This window comes from Hydractinia symbiolongicarpus, chromosome 5, assembly GCF_029227915.1.
Source record: "Hydractinia symbiolongicarpus strain clone_291-10 chromosome 5, HSymV2.1, whole genome shotgun sequence".
Classification (NCBI taxonomy): Eukaryota; Metazoa; Cnidaria; class Hydrozoa; order Anthoathecata; family Hydractiniidae; genus Hydractinia; species Hydractinia symbiolongicarpus.
In genome coordinates, this window is record NC_079879.1 from 5,942,621 (window position 1) to 5,956,184 (window position 13,564).

A 13,564-nucleotide genomic window follows, 5' to 3' on the forward strand; every position below is an offset into this window, starting at 1 on the left:
ACCAACACAAGTAAGTTAATTAGAACAAAAATAAAAATACATCAGTCGTGTTACCGGTTCATGACTTATACGCATTGACGAGTCGCATAACAATATGTTCTAATCTAGCACAGGTAGTTTTACCAATGTCAAAGCTCTCCTTATAACCGTGATGGACAAAATGTAAAATTTTTTCCTTTGGTTCAGTTTCATCATTGGCATATAACTTATACTCCTTTTCGAATTTCGGAAATGTGTTGAATAATTCTTCCAGCGCGTGGGCGTACTTTTTCCCTTCGTACTTACAAATCGCAAGTAATTTATTGTTATCAGGATCACTTGACTCTTGCACAATATCCATCAAACTTCCGTCATGTGCCATTTTTCTTAACAGCAGCCGCCAATGACAAAACCACCTTTCTAGTTCTTTTTTTTCACGTTGTTCTAAGAAGCAGAAGTGACTGATAATAAAAAATTAAAGCGAGTTAAGTGGCAAAAAAATATGATGCCGGCTATATACCTTCTTCAATTGCTTTTTCATCTCCTCTTTTCCTAATGGAATATGGTAACATTATTTTGAGAATGTAATGACAAAATAATTATAGATTTCTGTATTATAAACTTTTGTAAAAAAACTTACGTTTTTTCAAAAATTTCTCACAACTAAAGCAAATATTTCCATCTGTGCTATTAAAACAAATGTCGTGGTATCTGACTAAGCACCTTGTACAAGAGCGTGGTTCGACCAACTCTGCTTTACAATTTCCACACAAACTTTCTTTCCGTGATTCAACTGCATCTTTTATGTATTTGCACAGCTTACCATAAGTTTCTTTTAGGCAAAATCTCCTAATTAGTTTTATATCGAATGATTCGTCACTTATGCAATTTGGAAGATCCTGTTCGACCATCCTTCGAAACGCATCTTCGTCTACACTTTCGTCAAATCATCTTGAAAGAAAATCCCAATCAAATTTTTTTCTTCATCAGCATGAATGCTAACAGTGCAACCTACAGTAGATTTACAAATTGTTTACAAAGTGAAAATTTTATTGCAATCATGTTTACAGTATCAATTGGTAAGTCAAGAGTTAAACCTCTGTATTTTTAGAAATTCTCTTTCAAAATAGAAGCATGAAGGCTAAAAAAACCCAAAAGAGAAACAAAGAAGACAATAACTGCCCCATAATACAGAGTTGATAAATAAGTAAAACCAACCGTATTTATTTGTTAAAATATCTACAACTGAGTTTAGGTCGTTACGAGTTTTTTCTCTTTTGTTTTCTGCAGCGATGTTGGAAATATCTCGGAGTGTTACAACTTTCCCACATTCTCTCGAGAGTTCCTGCTGCAATAACTTTTTGTTGACATTCATCGAGAGCAGGTACTTAGCCTTTTCCTTGCTTTGGTCTGTGAGACGCCTTTGTTTTGGCAAGTGGTTGAACAACTTCTATGAAAAATATACCATTTAAATGTATTACATTATAACATTAACATTAAAAATCAAATTTATATTAAAAAGATTACTTTTAATTTTATTATGTATATACAGATAATAAATGAAGGCAGCAGGAATTGAACCCGCAACTGCAAGGCAAGAGCCATGCCGTTTTTCCGTTAAACTATACCTTCGAACATAACAATTTTTAAGTTGACTTTGTACATTATTTTTACGTCTTAAGTTATATATGACTGAACACTTTATTATTGTTACTATTATATTATTATTATTATATTATTAGGTTTCAATATTTTATTGTATTTATTATATAGTAGTCATTTATATGTAATTGTCAGTGTACAGCAATGTTTAATCTCTGAAATACGCCACAACAGGGTGGCGAAACGTCATAAAGGTAAATGATGTTTATCATAAAAATTGTACCACTGTGTGTAGCTAGCAGTTACCTGGTTGAGTTCATGATTATGTTTATCAACTATATCTTTTACTTCTAAAGTTTGGCCATCTGCAGATGCCCTAATCTTGATACTAAATGGGCAGTTATTCTTCAGTGTTCTGCAATAAAGAAAAAAGAACAGTAGCTAGCTAGGCTAGGTGAACACAGAGGAACAGAGCTTGCTAAACTAATACTATGCAGAAATTATTTTCAATAAAAAGCTAGAAATAAATAACTTATTGATATCTACTTACTGCGAGGAGCGTTTTCCTGAACTTTCTGAGTGAAATTTACGACCACCATGAACACAAGACAGTTTTAGCTCATAATATTTTAACTCAGGATTTAGTGTTTTCTTTACTCTCCCTTGAGAAGCTTTTATTGTCCGAGAATCTCTAATCCATAAATCTACGAAGTGTGATGCTTTAAAACGTTCTAATTTATTACATAAATCCTTATAGCTCGCAAACTTTTCACCAACAGTAAATGCACCATCAACATCATCCGCCATTACGATTATGTCTGAATGATGTTAAGTACGCGATTTGGCGGGAAATTTACTGCCGGCAGAATAATTTTCTTCCTTAACCAGCCGGTACCGTCCGACTAACGCGTGTTACTATTTCCGCCGGTACCGGCAGAATATACACTCCGAATTACTTACTTGCTAGCTACGCAAAATAGTGCTTTGATTAGAGTGCCTTTTTTCCTTAAAGAATAAGCAACAAAAAACCTTTATCCTGTCTTGCATAGTTCTTCCATGACTGGACACTCAACTCCTTAAATAACTTCCAAATGACACTTTGTGGGACTACTTCTATCAGATAAAAAGATATAAATATTCGCACAGGATTTTTTTTATATTTTTGCAGAAAAGTTGTCGAAACGTGACAAGTTTATTGTTGCTTGCACTGAGCAGTCGGTGAACTGATAATTAACCTGTAACAATATACAGTTAGCTGATGCAGGATAATTAGCTAGATGCTAGGCCTAGTATAAGTAGCCGTTAAAAATTATATCTTTTTTTGCAAAATCGTTTCTTGTTCTTTTTCTTGGTTTTAATTGAAGCACAACTTTATGTTGATCTATATAAATATAGATGGCTATGGGGAGATCGATAACGAAGAAAGCTGTATAAGTAGCTGTTTAAGCGGCTAATTATACTGTACGCACCGTATATATAATTATTCTGCATAGATAAATAGAATGTCTGTATATTTTATATGGCTAGCCTTACAAATCCTGTCTATTATTTCCAGGAAAGGCCATAGCTTAGATAGGGAGTCCTAGAGTACTTAATGCTCATTTTGAGCTATGCGGATCCCCCTCTACCAGACAACTCCCTGTAGCATCCAACAGCCCACATAGTGTGTCATCTCCCCAAGCTATGGTGCCATTGAAAACGGCTAACTATTCTGTTACTGACTAATTATCAGTTCTTCTTGTGCCTAATTTGGTTGAGAATCTTTCCTGAGATCAACTCAAAGTATCACAAAATATTTTTCTAAGATTTTATAGAAATGACTTGATTTTTTATAATGTCATGGAATATACCTGTGCATCACATCGCATGGATTTGTATCTTTGTATTAAATTCCCTTTTTAAATCAAAGAGGCAAAGAGAGGTTAAAGAGACAATATTTAAACAACCTGGTTTTAATGCAGTTTATGGTAAAATTGTATTCTTGTTTCTTATTTTTAAAATGTACTTACTTTTTCAGATCAGCTGTTATCACACCATGCACCATCAGCATTTTCAAAAAATTTTCAACAAGAGAGTAAATTTTGAAGGCCTAAATACTGAAATATTCAAATGTTAATATGTATTTATTGCTGAATTAATGAACAATGAACTACTTCATCATTCAAATTAAGCTCGTTCAGAAGTTATTATAATCAAATCGTCAAGTTTCTACATAGCAAGATTTGTATTCTGGAATTTCCCGAATTTTCCTGATCACTTTAAAAATATCCAGTTGAAGTTTTAACTGTTATTTTAGAATACTTTATATAGCTATGTAAAAATTTTATTTTTTATTTATTGAGTTGTATTTTAACATTGCAGGTTAGTTACAAAAATAGTTGAGAATCGTGATACTCGTGATTTGTTTACCCCATAATTCTCCGTTTTCAAGGTCTACTTTAAATTTCAAAATCTTTCAGGGTAATGACGGAAATCTTAAAGCCGCAGGGCTTCTTGTTTGATCTTCATATCAAAATCAAGAAGATATTTTGCAGCTAATTCGCCGCCGAATTCGCCATTCACAATTAATAAAATCCCCCCGAAAAAACCCTTTATGCATATTTAATGAGGTTTATTTTGTGTTATTGTTACTTTAATTCTTCAGTGTTGCAGAATTTAAACTTGTTTCGACATTTCTTGACGTAAATATTCTCTCTTTTGTCAAACAACGCAGACAGGTTAAGGGGTGTCACTAGGATTAAAAGTGTAAAAGGTGATCACACACGGAACTTGGCAACACAATAGTCAGAATAAAACACCCTCCGAAGAAGAGCGTAAGGAAACTACAGCGACCGTTGGTCAGCTGGATATAACGTGCGCATTAATGAATGTCGGTGTAGTCTACAAAAAAAAAAAAGAAAACAACGACTAAAAAAGTAAAGAACTGGTAGCGAGCGCAGGGAGTTTTGTTTTTCGTTTTCGTTGGAAAGAAAATAGTAAGTATACTATATACTGTCTTTGAAATACATAGGTTTTCGTGCTACTTCTGGACGAAAAGTAGCTAGCTAGATATTAGGTAGTAGACAAAAGTGAGAAATCTAGCTATAGCTGATTTATTAAGAGCTATTATTATTAGCTAGCTAGCCAATCACGCTGCACACTTGTGGTGGTTTAGGTATAAAATCATGTTGGTTTGCAATTTTGCGAGTAAACATAGGGCCTATAAATGCTTACCCAGAAAATTTTATTGCAAACCAGCTGCAGATCAAGTACTTGGATCATTGGAAAAAAATTAGGAGACCTGGGACAAGCAAAAGAGTGTCATTTTAAAGTTTGAATGCATATCCCTTTACAGGTCTAAAAATTACTGATGAAATTGGCTATCACTTAGCTATAAATAAGACATCATAATTTATGCCGCATAATTAAATTTGAAATTCTTCAAATGTAATTATATTGAGATCTTTTTAAAAAATATAAGACTTGTTAACCAATTTTTTAAGCTCTATAATAAAGTCCAACATCATTATGTTTTGCTCTTACTGGTTTAAATAAAGTGATTTGATGATTAAGTAGGGTATCATTGACACCTATAATTAGGAGGTGTAGTCCATAATACTGTTACATCATACTTAATAGTTTTCCCTAACTGTTTTATATATAATTGTGCTACAAAACAAGTGGCTTTAAACCTCAGACTGAGAGGCTACTAAAGGTACTGATGTATAAGGTAATATATGCGGCAACCATGTAATACATGTAATTCAGTAGCTATTTGAACCTAAAACTATCAAGGTTTGAAGCCACAAAAACTTCAGTAAAAAAGGCTTTTCTAAAGGACCTAATGACCTTAAATGACAAACATCCGCCTTCTAAAACACATAGATTTTCTGGCTGTGTTGAGGCTTGGGTCACTGATGAATTAATAATAGCTATCCAAAAAAATACTTTTTAAAACGGAAAGCATCAAAACAAAATCTATTCTAGACTGGAAAGCTTTTAAACAAAAAAGGAACCAGGTAATAAGACTCCAAAACCGACTCAAAAACATATATAATGATGTTTACTATATAATGACGTTTTGCAGGATTTTCAAAAACGACCAAAACAACTTAAAAACCTTGAAAAACTGGTTCCTAATAAGTCAATACTACCTCAATAAAACGAGTAGTCTAAAATGATGGTACAGAAACATGTCAGCCAAAAGAAATTACAAACACATTTAATTCATTTTTTGTCAGTGTTGATGCCAAACTAGCCTCAAAATTTTCTTCTGGTACTACTAATGTTATCCACCTGTTAGCAGACACGATTTTCAGTGGGCTTCTATTGAAAATAATTAGTCAGCCCTTAAAATTAGAATTTTTTTATGTTGACTGCCGACGTTGGATACATTTGAACTGATTTGCGTCGGCATCGCATCTGCAATTTTTTTTGCAGTAAAATATTTCAGCTGGCAAAAAATTTCATTATTCACTTTATATTGGGGCTAGACCTCACATAATTTGATGTATTGATCTCCTAAGAGATTGCAAATGGAAATGGAGAACAAATTGACCTACCTTCCCGATGGTGTACGTTGTGCACTTGTTATTTATGAACCGAAGGTCAGAGGATCATTAAGTTGTATATCACAGAAGTCGCCTGTGACATGCTTCAAAAATGCTTGTCACCGGCACAGTTCACCATGAAGCATGGTGAAACTGTCCAGGAGACTCAATTTATAGAGTCTTCACAGAATATCTATTTTCACAAAACCAAGGGCAGGGATGACTTATTGCCTGCTGTGTCTTGTGGGAGAGAGAACTTCCGGACTTCTTTTTAATACAATATACAATTTTTCAATTATTATTATTACGAATCGAATGGCACCACAGTATTTCTGTAACTTACTGAAAAAGGAGTGTAATTATTTTTCAGTCGCAATGAGTAGCTCAAACAATACCACAATTAACATTATGATGAAATTTCTTTCAACTTTAAAATGATAACAAGTTGTGCTTAAAATGTTTGTTATAGTGTGAATATTAACAGTGTAAATTTTTTGTATTTGTGAGCTTTGGTTCTCGAGATTGTCGTCGCCATAAAGGTGGTGATTAGGACTTTCTGTTCGGTAAAATGTTAACTTGTGTGACGTGAGTCCACAGGGATGTAAACAAACGCATTCTGAATGAACAAAGCAGGAGAATGCTAAACTGTGCCTTGTCTAAGAGTAATTTTATTTATCATATTTTAAATTAAGTATCTTTATCAAAATAAAATAATGTTTCACCATTTTAAATATAAATTTAGAATTTTAGACATGAGTTATCACTTAGAAATTAAGTATTTTTGTGTTATTTTTGTATATAAAACTAGTTACTTATTTATATCCATATAAATATTATTGATATTAAGTCAATCAGCACAGTAGCAATTATTTCTTTGAATTTAAAAGTGAATGGTATTACAGACCTACAAAAAAAGACGTTTTTCATAGGACAGTTGGGTTAGCAAATCATGGATGGTCAAATCACAAACTGTGATAAAATGACAAATAATTGAAAAACTACACTAATAGGGCCTCCCTTTAAGCAATTCATAATCACAGGAATAATGTCCTCCATATTTTTGCATGTTTTATTTGAAATCACTTTTTCCATCATCTAAGGTTTAAATTTACATAGCTAAAGCAAGGAATCAATGGACAACAAAAGATGACGAATGTGATAAAACGTTAAAAGTAAACCAACCTAACCAAAACTAATTATCCGAAAATTTTCCTGTTTTCCCTTTAACATAGAATTTCAATATTTTTTTAGAGAAAATGGAACATAAGAACTATGAAAATTACAGAGACCGGCTAAACTGTTATAATGAAAAAAGGTGGCCTCCAGAAACACCAGTGTATATCAAAGAATTGGCAGAAGCTGGTTTTGTATATACTGGCCTTAACGACACAGTTTTTTGTTTTCGTTGTGGCATAACAGTTTCTGATTGGCGTGAAGGAGATGATCCCTTGAAGCGTCATGAAGCTCTAAATAAACAATGTGCATTTTTAGTAAAACGTTTAAAAGATGTTTCTCCTTCCTCAAATCAAAGGGATGAATCAAGATTTTACAAATCTTTGGATGATTTTGAACGTGAATCACTACTATATGACTGGGATCCAGAACATGGAGTTGTGCGCAGAAATCTTGTTGCACAAAGCACTACTAGTATCGAGGACAAAAAAAATTATGCTATCAACTCACCAGATAAACCTAAGGATGATAATACGGCAGAAATGAATCAACCCAGGTAAAACATTATATATAATTCTTTAACTGCAGTAGATGTGTGGCATGAATAAAAACAGGGGCAAAAGCGTGGAATAAATTGATGAAAAAATGTTAAAGGTCACAGTGGAATTTCTTTTGAATATCGACTTGTTCTTCTTCCGAAATGTTAACTAAATTTTCGGACAAAGTGGGATTCAAACCCACACACTTCAAACTTCCCAGTTTGAAGTGACAGTTTTTCTTGGGCTGACACCTTAGACCACTCGGCCATCTATTCATGGGACGAACCACCACTAGATTTAGCTAACATATATCAATCAACAAAATCTAGAGAATTGAATCTATGGAATCACAAAGAATGAAAAAAATGACTGTTGTTTGTGCAACTTTTCGTTTTGGTTGACCATCTTGGGATACCTCGTGAACACATTTCCCTTAACTCAAAAGAAACTTCTAAAAATCCTCTATGGAGCAGAATTGTGCAGTTTATGTTGAAGGACATTGTTTTAAAGCATTTTCTCTCAACATTTATGAAATTTTGTTGTGTCAAACTTAGATTTTTTTGTAGCTTTGTCAGGAAAAATGCATGCTGTCGCTCTGAACCTTTATGCTGTAAGCCTTTGTAAAAGAAGTTTTAATTTTCCATGCGTTAAAACCACTATAAAAACTAAGATGTAACTGTATGAACTTCATATTTTAGTCTTGCTCACAAGTACATGCGTTTTGAAGTAGACAGATTCCAAAGTTTTGCTGTTTGTCCTATCAACAAACATTGGCCATCACCTGAGCTGCTAGCCTCTGCTGGATTCTTTTATTTGAACGACTCCAAAGGCATGGCTTGTTTTTGTTGTGGTGTAGTAGTGGACGACTGGGAGACATCAGATCAAGATGCTGTAAAGAGACACCAGTACGTTTTTCATGCGTTATGTAAACATACCATTAAGCATCGATTAAGGGCCACCATAAACAGTTCCTAAAATATCTTTCATGATAGCAATAAAAACTTTACCAATTTTATTTTCCGTTCTATCTCCCTCTCCTTTCTAAAGAACCTTCTAAAGAACAGAAAAGATACTTAGAAGGGCTAAAATAAATTAGAAGACTAAAATTTGCAAAACTATTTTCATGCACTGTTTGTGTTTAGCCTTATGACTTGGTGTTTTGCAGAAGTCAATTTTGTATAGGTTGGGGTTGCATAACCTTCGTAAAGTGATATAAACATTGCTGCTGTTGCATAGACACTGTGTATATTCTGTTTCAGGTCAATTTCTGCAAATTGTGCGTTTATTCATGGAAAGCCTTGTGGTAATGTAGCCAGCGATGGCGAGCATGAATTTATACCAGAAATGCAAATGTTAAATATAACTTCGCAAGAAAGTGCACCGAATATATCACCAGATCAACAAAACCACACTGAAAGATCATTTGAGCCTAATCCTATGGAAAGACATTCTCAACTAACTCAAATGGCCCCTCAATATCCTCTGCAACCGCCGGTAACATTAGCTATACCTGCAATGGATCTGTCAGATAAAGCCAAACGTCTTGGCACCTTTATCACCTACCCAAGAAATGCTGCTGTGCAACCGGTTGAATTAGCGGAAGCCGGCTTTTTTTACGTCGGGAAAGGTGATGGTGTGCGGTGTTACAAGTGTGATGTTTCACTTCGTCAATTTGAGGAAGGAGATAAAGCATGGTCAGAACACTTACGATATTCTCCCGCTTGCCCGCTTGTTATTAAGCATTTGCGTATTATTAACGGTATGGCCTATCAAAATCAGTACGTAGAAACTCAACCAGTGAGCACATCACCTCCAGATCCTAGATATCCGGCTCAACCCAATGGACACTTTCCATTTCGACCAGAATATGCTGAATATACATGGAATGGAATACAAAATGGATACCCTTACAAACCAAGCTATAATGAACAGAATTACCCGAGTAATGGACATGTTAGACCAATGAATGGGTACCACAATGAACAACATGTTAATAATTCACCCGTACAATCTCTCTCACAATACCAAAATAAGTACTCTCAAGAACTACGCCACCCATCCATACCACATATGCCGCAACCGCAGTGGCAAATGGTACGTCCCAATTTCAGGCCTTACGACCTTACAAATAATCAATTAGTTCCATCGACGTATGCTTTACATCCGTCTCAACAAATGTCCAGAAATAGGATTCCGCTTCATCACCAAATGTCAAGTCCGTTAGAGTCCCAGGCAAATGAACAATCTATTGATACATCATCGCATGTGCGGCACAATAGCGCTCCTTCACTAGTAAACCAGGTTACAAAAAACGCCATGTCCGTGCCGTCTTCGTTAAACAGTCCAAGCTCTTCTCCAAACTCATCACGTCATATTAGACAAATTGACAATAGAAATGAACCTACATTGACAAGTGTTTCTCAAAGTAGTCTAGACAGCCTACTCGATATGGGTTTTAAAAGAGAGGACGTGTTAAAAACTATTAAATGTTACACTGAGTATTCCCCAAAACCTTTCAAAACGCCAGATGATTTAGCGCAGGCAGTGATGTATTTCCAACAGCACGGACATCTAGAAGGAACACCGTTTGGAAAAAACCTTACAACCGATCCGAGTGAAGAAGGCAAAAGTATGATATATGATCGAGCAAAGAGAAAAGAAGTCAACGAAGAGGCGAATGCAAAAAACTGTAAGATATGCACCATTTGTTTTGACGCTGATGTGGAAGTAACGTTTGTACCCTGTGGACATCTTGTTGTTTGTCAGTCATGCGCACTTGGTGTGAAGGATTGTCCAATATGCCGGTTGCCGATTGAGGATACCGTGAGGACGTATTTTTTTGGCAATTAATTGTAATAATTCGCCATTGGGTGTAGTTGACATGTCATTAGATGTGTTTAATTACGTGTACTTTACGTACATTACGCCATTAGGTGTACTTGTGTTCTTCAAAGGAAAGGTGGTATATTAATTAAATTTCAAGCCAAGAAAAAATGAATACCTATGGGTGATTATCTTAATTAGTGAGTAGTTACGGCACTTTCCATTTAAAACACGTTAGTCATGAGCATCGAGTGAAAATCGTAACAGACAAAAAACGATCAAGTAGCGTTTAACACAATTAAGGTGCGTAAGATCAGTCAAAGCGACTAACTTGCGTTATCAGTCGAAAAGATAAAGTTGCGTTTACATCGCACGAGACCAATAAAAAGATAAAGTTGCGTTCACATCACATGATACCAGTATGAAAAGATAAAGTTGCGTTTACATCACACGAGACCAGTAAAAAGATAAAGTTGCGTTCACATCACATGATACCAGTATGAAAAGATAAAGTTGCGTTTACATCACACGAGACCAGTAAAAAGATAAAGTTGCGTTCACATCACATGATACCAGTATGAAAAGATAAAGTTGCGTTTACATCACACGAGACCAGTAAAAAGATAAAGTTGCGTTCACATCACATGATACCAGTATGAAAAGATAAAGTTGCGTTTACATCACACGAGACCAGTAAAAAGATAAAGTTGCGTTCACATCACATGATACCAGTAAAAAGGGTGACGTTCAGATCAAAAAAAAATTACCAACATACAGTTTTATATATATGTGGTGCGAATCTCTTACCTGGCCAACTTTTGCATTTTTATGTGTTTAAATATTATTTCTGTGAGAAACACATTCTAGTGATTAAACCTTAAACGTAAAAAGCTTAAGGCTTTACCGCGAAGGACGGATAAAGCATGTAATAATGTTTATGTATGAATGATATCATACAGGAGAGATAATTATAAGATTGGAGTTCAATCTGCTCCTGTGCTAAATCAAAAAATTGACTAGGGCTGGTTGCCAAGTCGGTCATTCACAAAACGGATTTAAAAGCATTGCTCGATTAGCCAGCCTTCAGATATAAGATAATAATGTTAATGTTAAGTACGTAATAAATCTTTGTCGAATTTATTTTATTTGATGTGCCGCCGCTGCATAAATAAATCATCGAAATTCGAGAAAGGTTTATTGTTTTTAGAGATTAGTATTGTATAAATAGTTATGATAAATTAAAATCTCGTTTTCAGGTTGTTTTTAAAAAAATAACCCGGGAATGAAGTTGCTTGATTATCTTCATTTTACCGTGTACATAAGTATTTTAATTAAAGATATTCTCCTGTATAATTATGTTATTGCGGAGTTGTGTGTGTTTTAAATTTTAGCGCCACGAAATGGTTATACAAGTTTGGCTAACAAAATACATGGGGTTGAAATGTTTTTAAAAAGCGGAGTAACATTTAAGCCAACCTCGTTTCCAGGCCATTTTAAAGTTGATAACGGCTCAGGGCCCACAAGACCCTCGGGACGAGGTTGCATTTAAGCAACAGCTAAACCTGAAGTGAGTAAATGAAAAAAGCAACAGGAATTACAAAAACAGCAAGAGTTTCCGAACTTTTCTACATTGATGCCAATTAGTACACCAATCTAAAAAGAGCAAACAAACGTGTGTGGTTTAATCAAGTAACAGCCAACAAATAAGAAACAGGGTCTCTTACTTTTTTGCTCCACTTTTTTCGTTAGTAATATATAAACACCAAAATTTTCGGAAAGTTCCGGATAAAATATGTTTGCATTGTTTTTTCCCACTCTTTCAGTCATGTTTGCACCTATAACTTTTGACGAGATAAAAGACATGATTTAAGACATCTTTGTTCAATCACCATATAAAAAATCGCTCGGCCTCTCGACGATTTTTATTCGAAGGATTTGGACAACGACGAGCGTCAAAAAAGGTTTGTTCCTTTGTGTTTTTATTTCTTGTTGTCAACAAAAATGCATTTTGTAAACCTGCTAAGCCAGAATTCATCACTCCCATTTTGTCCCTTGTGCCAAGGTTGATTCCGCTTGGGAAAGTCTATCTTTTTGAGAAAGAAAGGGTAATCACTCTGTCCCTGATTCATATTTTTTCGACCTCGTATCCAGGGCAACTGCACTTTTTTTAGACATTCTTGATGTTTCTGGTAGCTCTATTGTGGTTTAACTCGCCATGACGTACACTTTATAATTTCAGTTAAGATGTCCGAGTTACAGGATCGTTTATAAGAGTCTTGCTGGAATGACATTCGTTCCCTTTTTTGTGAAATTTAAAAAGGATCAGGAATAATTAGACACGATAATAAGCATTCTATGAATTATAAGCTTCGAAATTGACAAAATTAACGATTCCATGTATCCTGAAAGTTAGGGGCTGTTAACTTGTTGTTTTACATTATTCGGAAATATTCGATTAAGAGCTATTTCGCAAATAATGTCCTTGAATAGATTTTAATAACAATGAAAAGTCGTGGCTTTTATTGGGAAAGTTGTTTAGTCGCAAAAACCTTCGAGGAAAGAAAATGCGAAAATTGGGGCATAAAATTTAAGCGATAGACCATGTCTTTATGCAAACATTGCATATTTTGATGCATTTTTTAGATCGTCATAAAAAGCCATCGTCTCTTCCTCTTTTGCAGTGACTTCTCTCCACTGATGGTACATCTTGATTTTGGCCTTTTTAGTTGGAGGGGAGAATTAAGAAGGATTTTCACGAAGCGAATTGAACGGCGAATTCGATGGCGAATTCGCTTTTTAATTTTCATGACAAAATAAATTAGGCGTCAAAGTCATTGTTTACATTAGTTAACCGCGTTCTGATTGGTCAAAAACTAGCAGCGAAATCTTTAGCCGCGAGAAAGTAGGAACTGTTTCTAC

The 13,564-nt window shown here is 34.8% G+C and overlaps 2 protein-coding genes across 2 annotated transcripts; one reads left to right on the plus strand and one right to left on the minus strand.

Moving 5' to 3' along the window:
- Window positions 1–1,105: 1,105 nt before the first annotated feature.
- LOC130645925 (uncharacterized) lies at window positions 1,106–2,478 on the minus strand. Its single transcript, XM_057452051.1, has 3 exons — window positions 2,132–2,478; window positions 1,888–1,996; window positions 1,106–1,429 (listed from the first exon to the last, which is right to left on the minus strand). The coding sequence occupies exons 1-3, from the start codon at window positions 2,386–2,388 to the stop codon at window positions 1,121–1,123; spliced, it is 675 nt and encodes a 224-aa protein (XP_057308034.1). The 5' UTR covers window positions 2,389–2,478; the 3' UTR covers window positions 1,106–1,120.
- A 1,769-nt stretch (window positions 2,479–4,247) lies between these two features.
- Window positions 4,248–12,001, plus strand: LOC130644402 (baculoviral IAP repeat-containing protein 3-like). The gene is made up of 4 exons (XM_057449991.1): window positions 4,248–4,556; window positions 7,362–7,839; window positions 8,521–8,727; window positions 9,082–12,001. Exons 2-4 carry the CDS (start codon window positions 7,367–7,369, stop codon window positions 10,670–10,672), a joined length of 2,271 nt encoding a protein of 756 aa, XP_057305974.1. The 5' UTR covers window positions 4,248–4,556; window positions 7,362–7,366; the 3' UTR covers window positions 10,673–12,001.
- The last annotated feature ends 1,563 nt before the right edge of the window (window positions 12,002–13,564 follow it).

What these genes read in the sequence shown, in the direction of transcription:
- LOC130645925 (XM_057452051.1), bottom strand. Translation starts at nt 2,388, where the DNA reads ATGGCGGATGATGTTGATGGTGCATTTACTGTTGGTGAAAAGTTTGCG. An exon ending in TCAGGAAAACGCTCCTCGCA is followed by an intron (nt 1,997 to 2,131) that starts GTAAGTAGATAT and finishes TCTTTATTGCAG; the next exon opens with AACACTGAAGAATAACTGCC. An exon ending in ATAATCATGAACTCAACCAG is followed by an intron (nt 1,430 to 1,887) that starts GTAACTGCTAGC and finishes TATTTTTCATAG; the next exon opens with AAGTTGTTCAACCACTTGCC.
- LOC130644402 (XM_057449991.1), top strand. Translation starts at nt 7,367, where the DNA reads ATGGAACATAAGAACTATGAAAATTACAGAGACCGGCTAAACTGTTAT. An exon ending in GCAGAAATGAATCAACCCAG is followed by an intron (nt 7,840 to 8,520) that starts GTAAAACATTAT and finishes TTCATATTTTAG; the next exon opens with TCTTGCTCACAAGTACATGC. An exon ending in GATGCTGTAAAGAGACACCA is followed by an intron (nt 8,728 to 9,081) that starts GTACGTTTTTCA and finishes ATTCTGTTTCAG; the next exon opens with GTCAATTTCTGCAAATTGTG.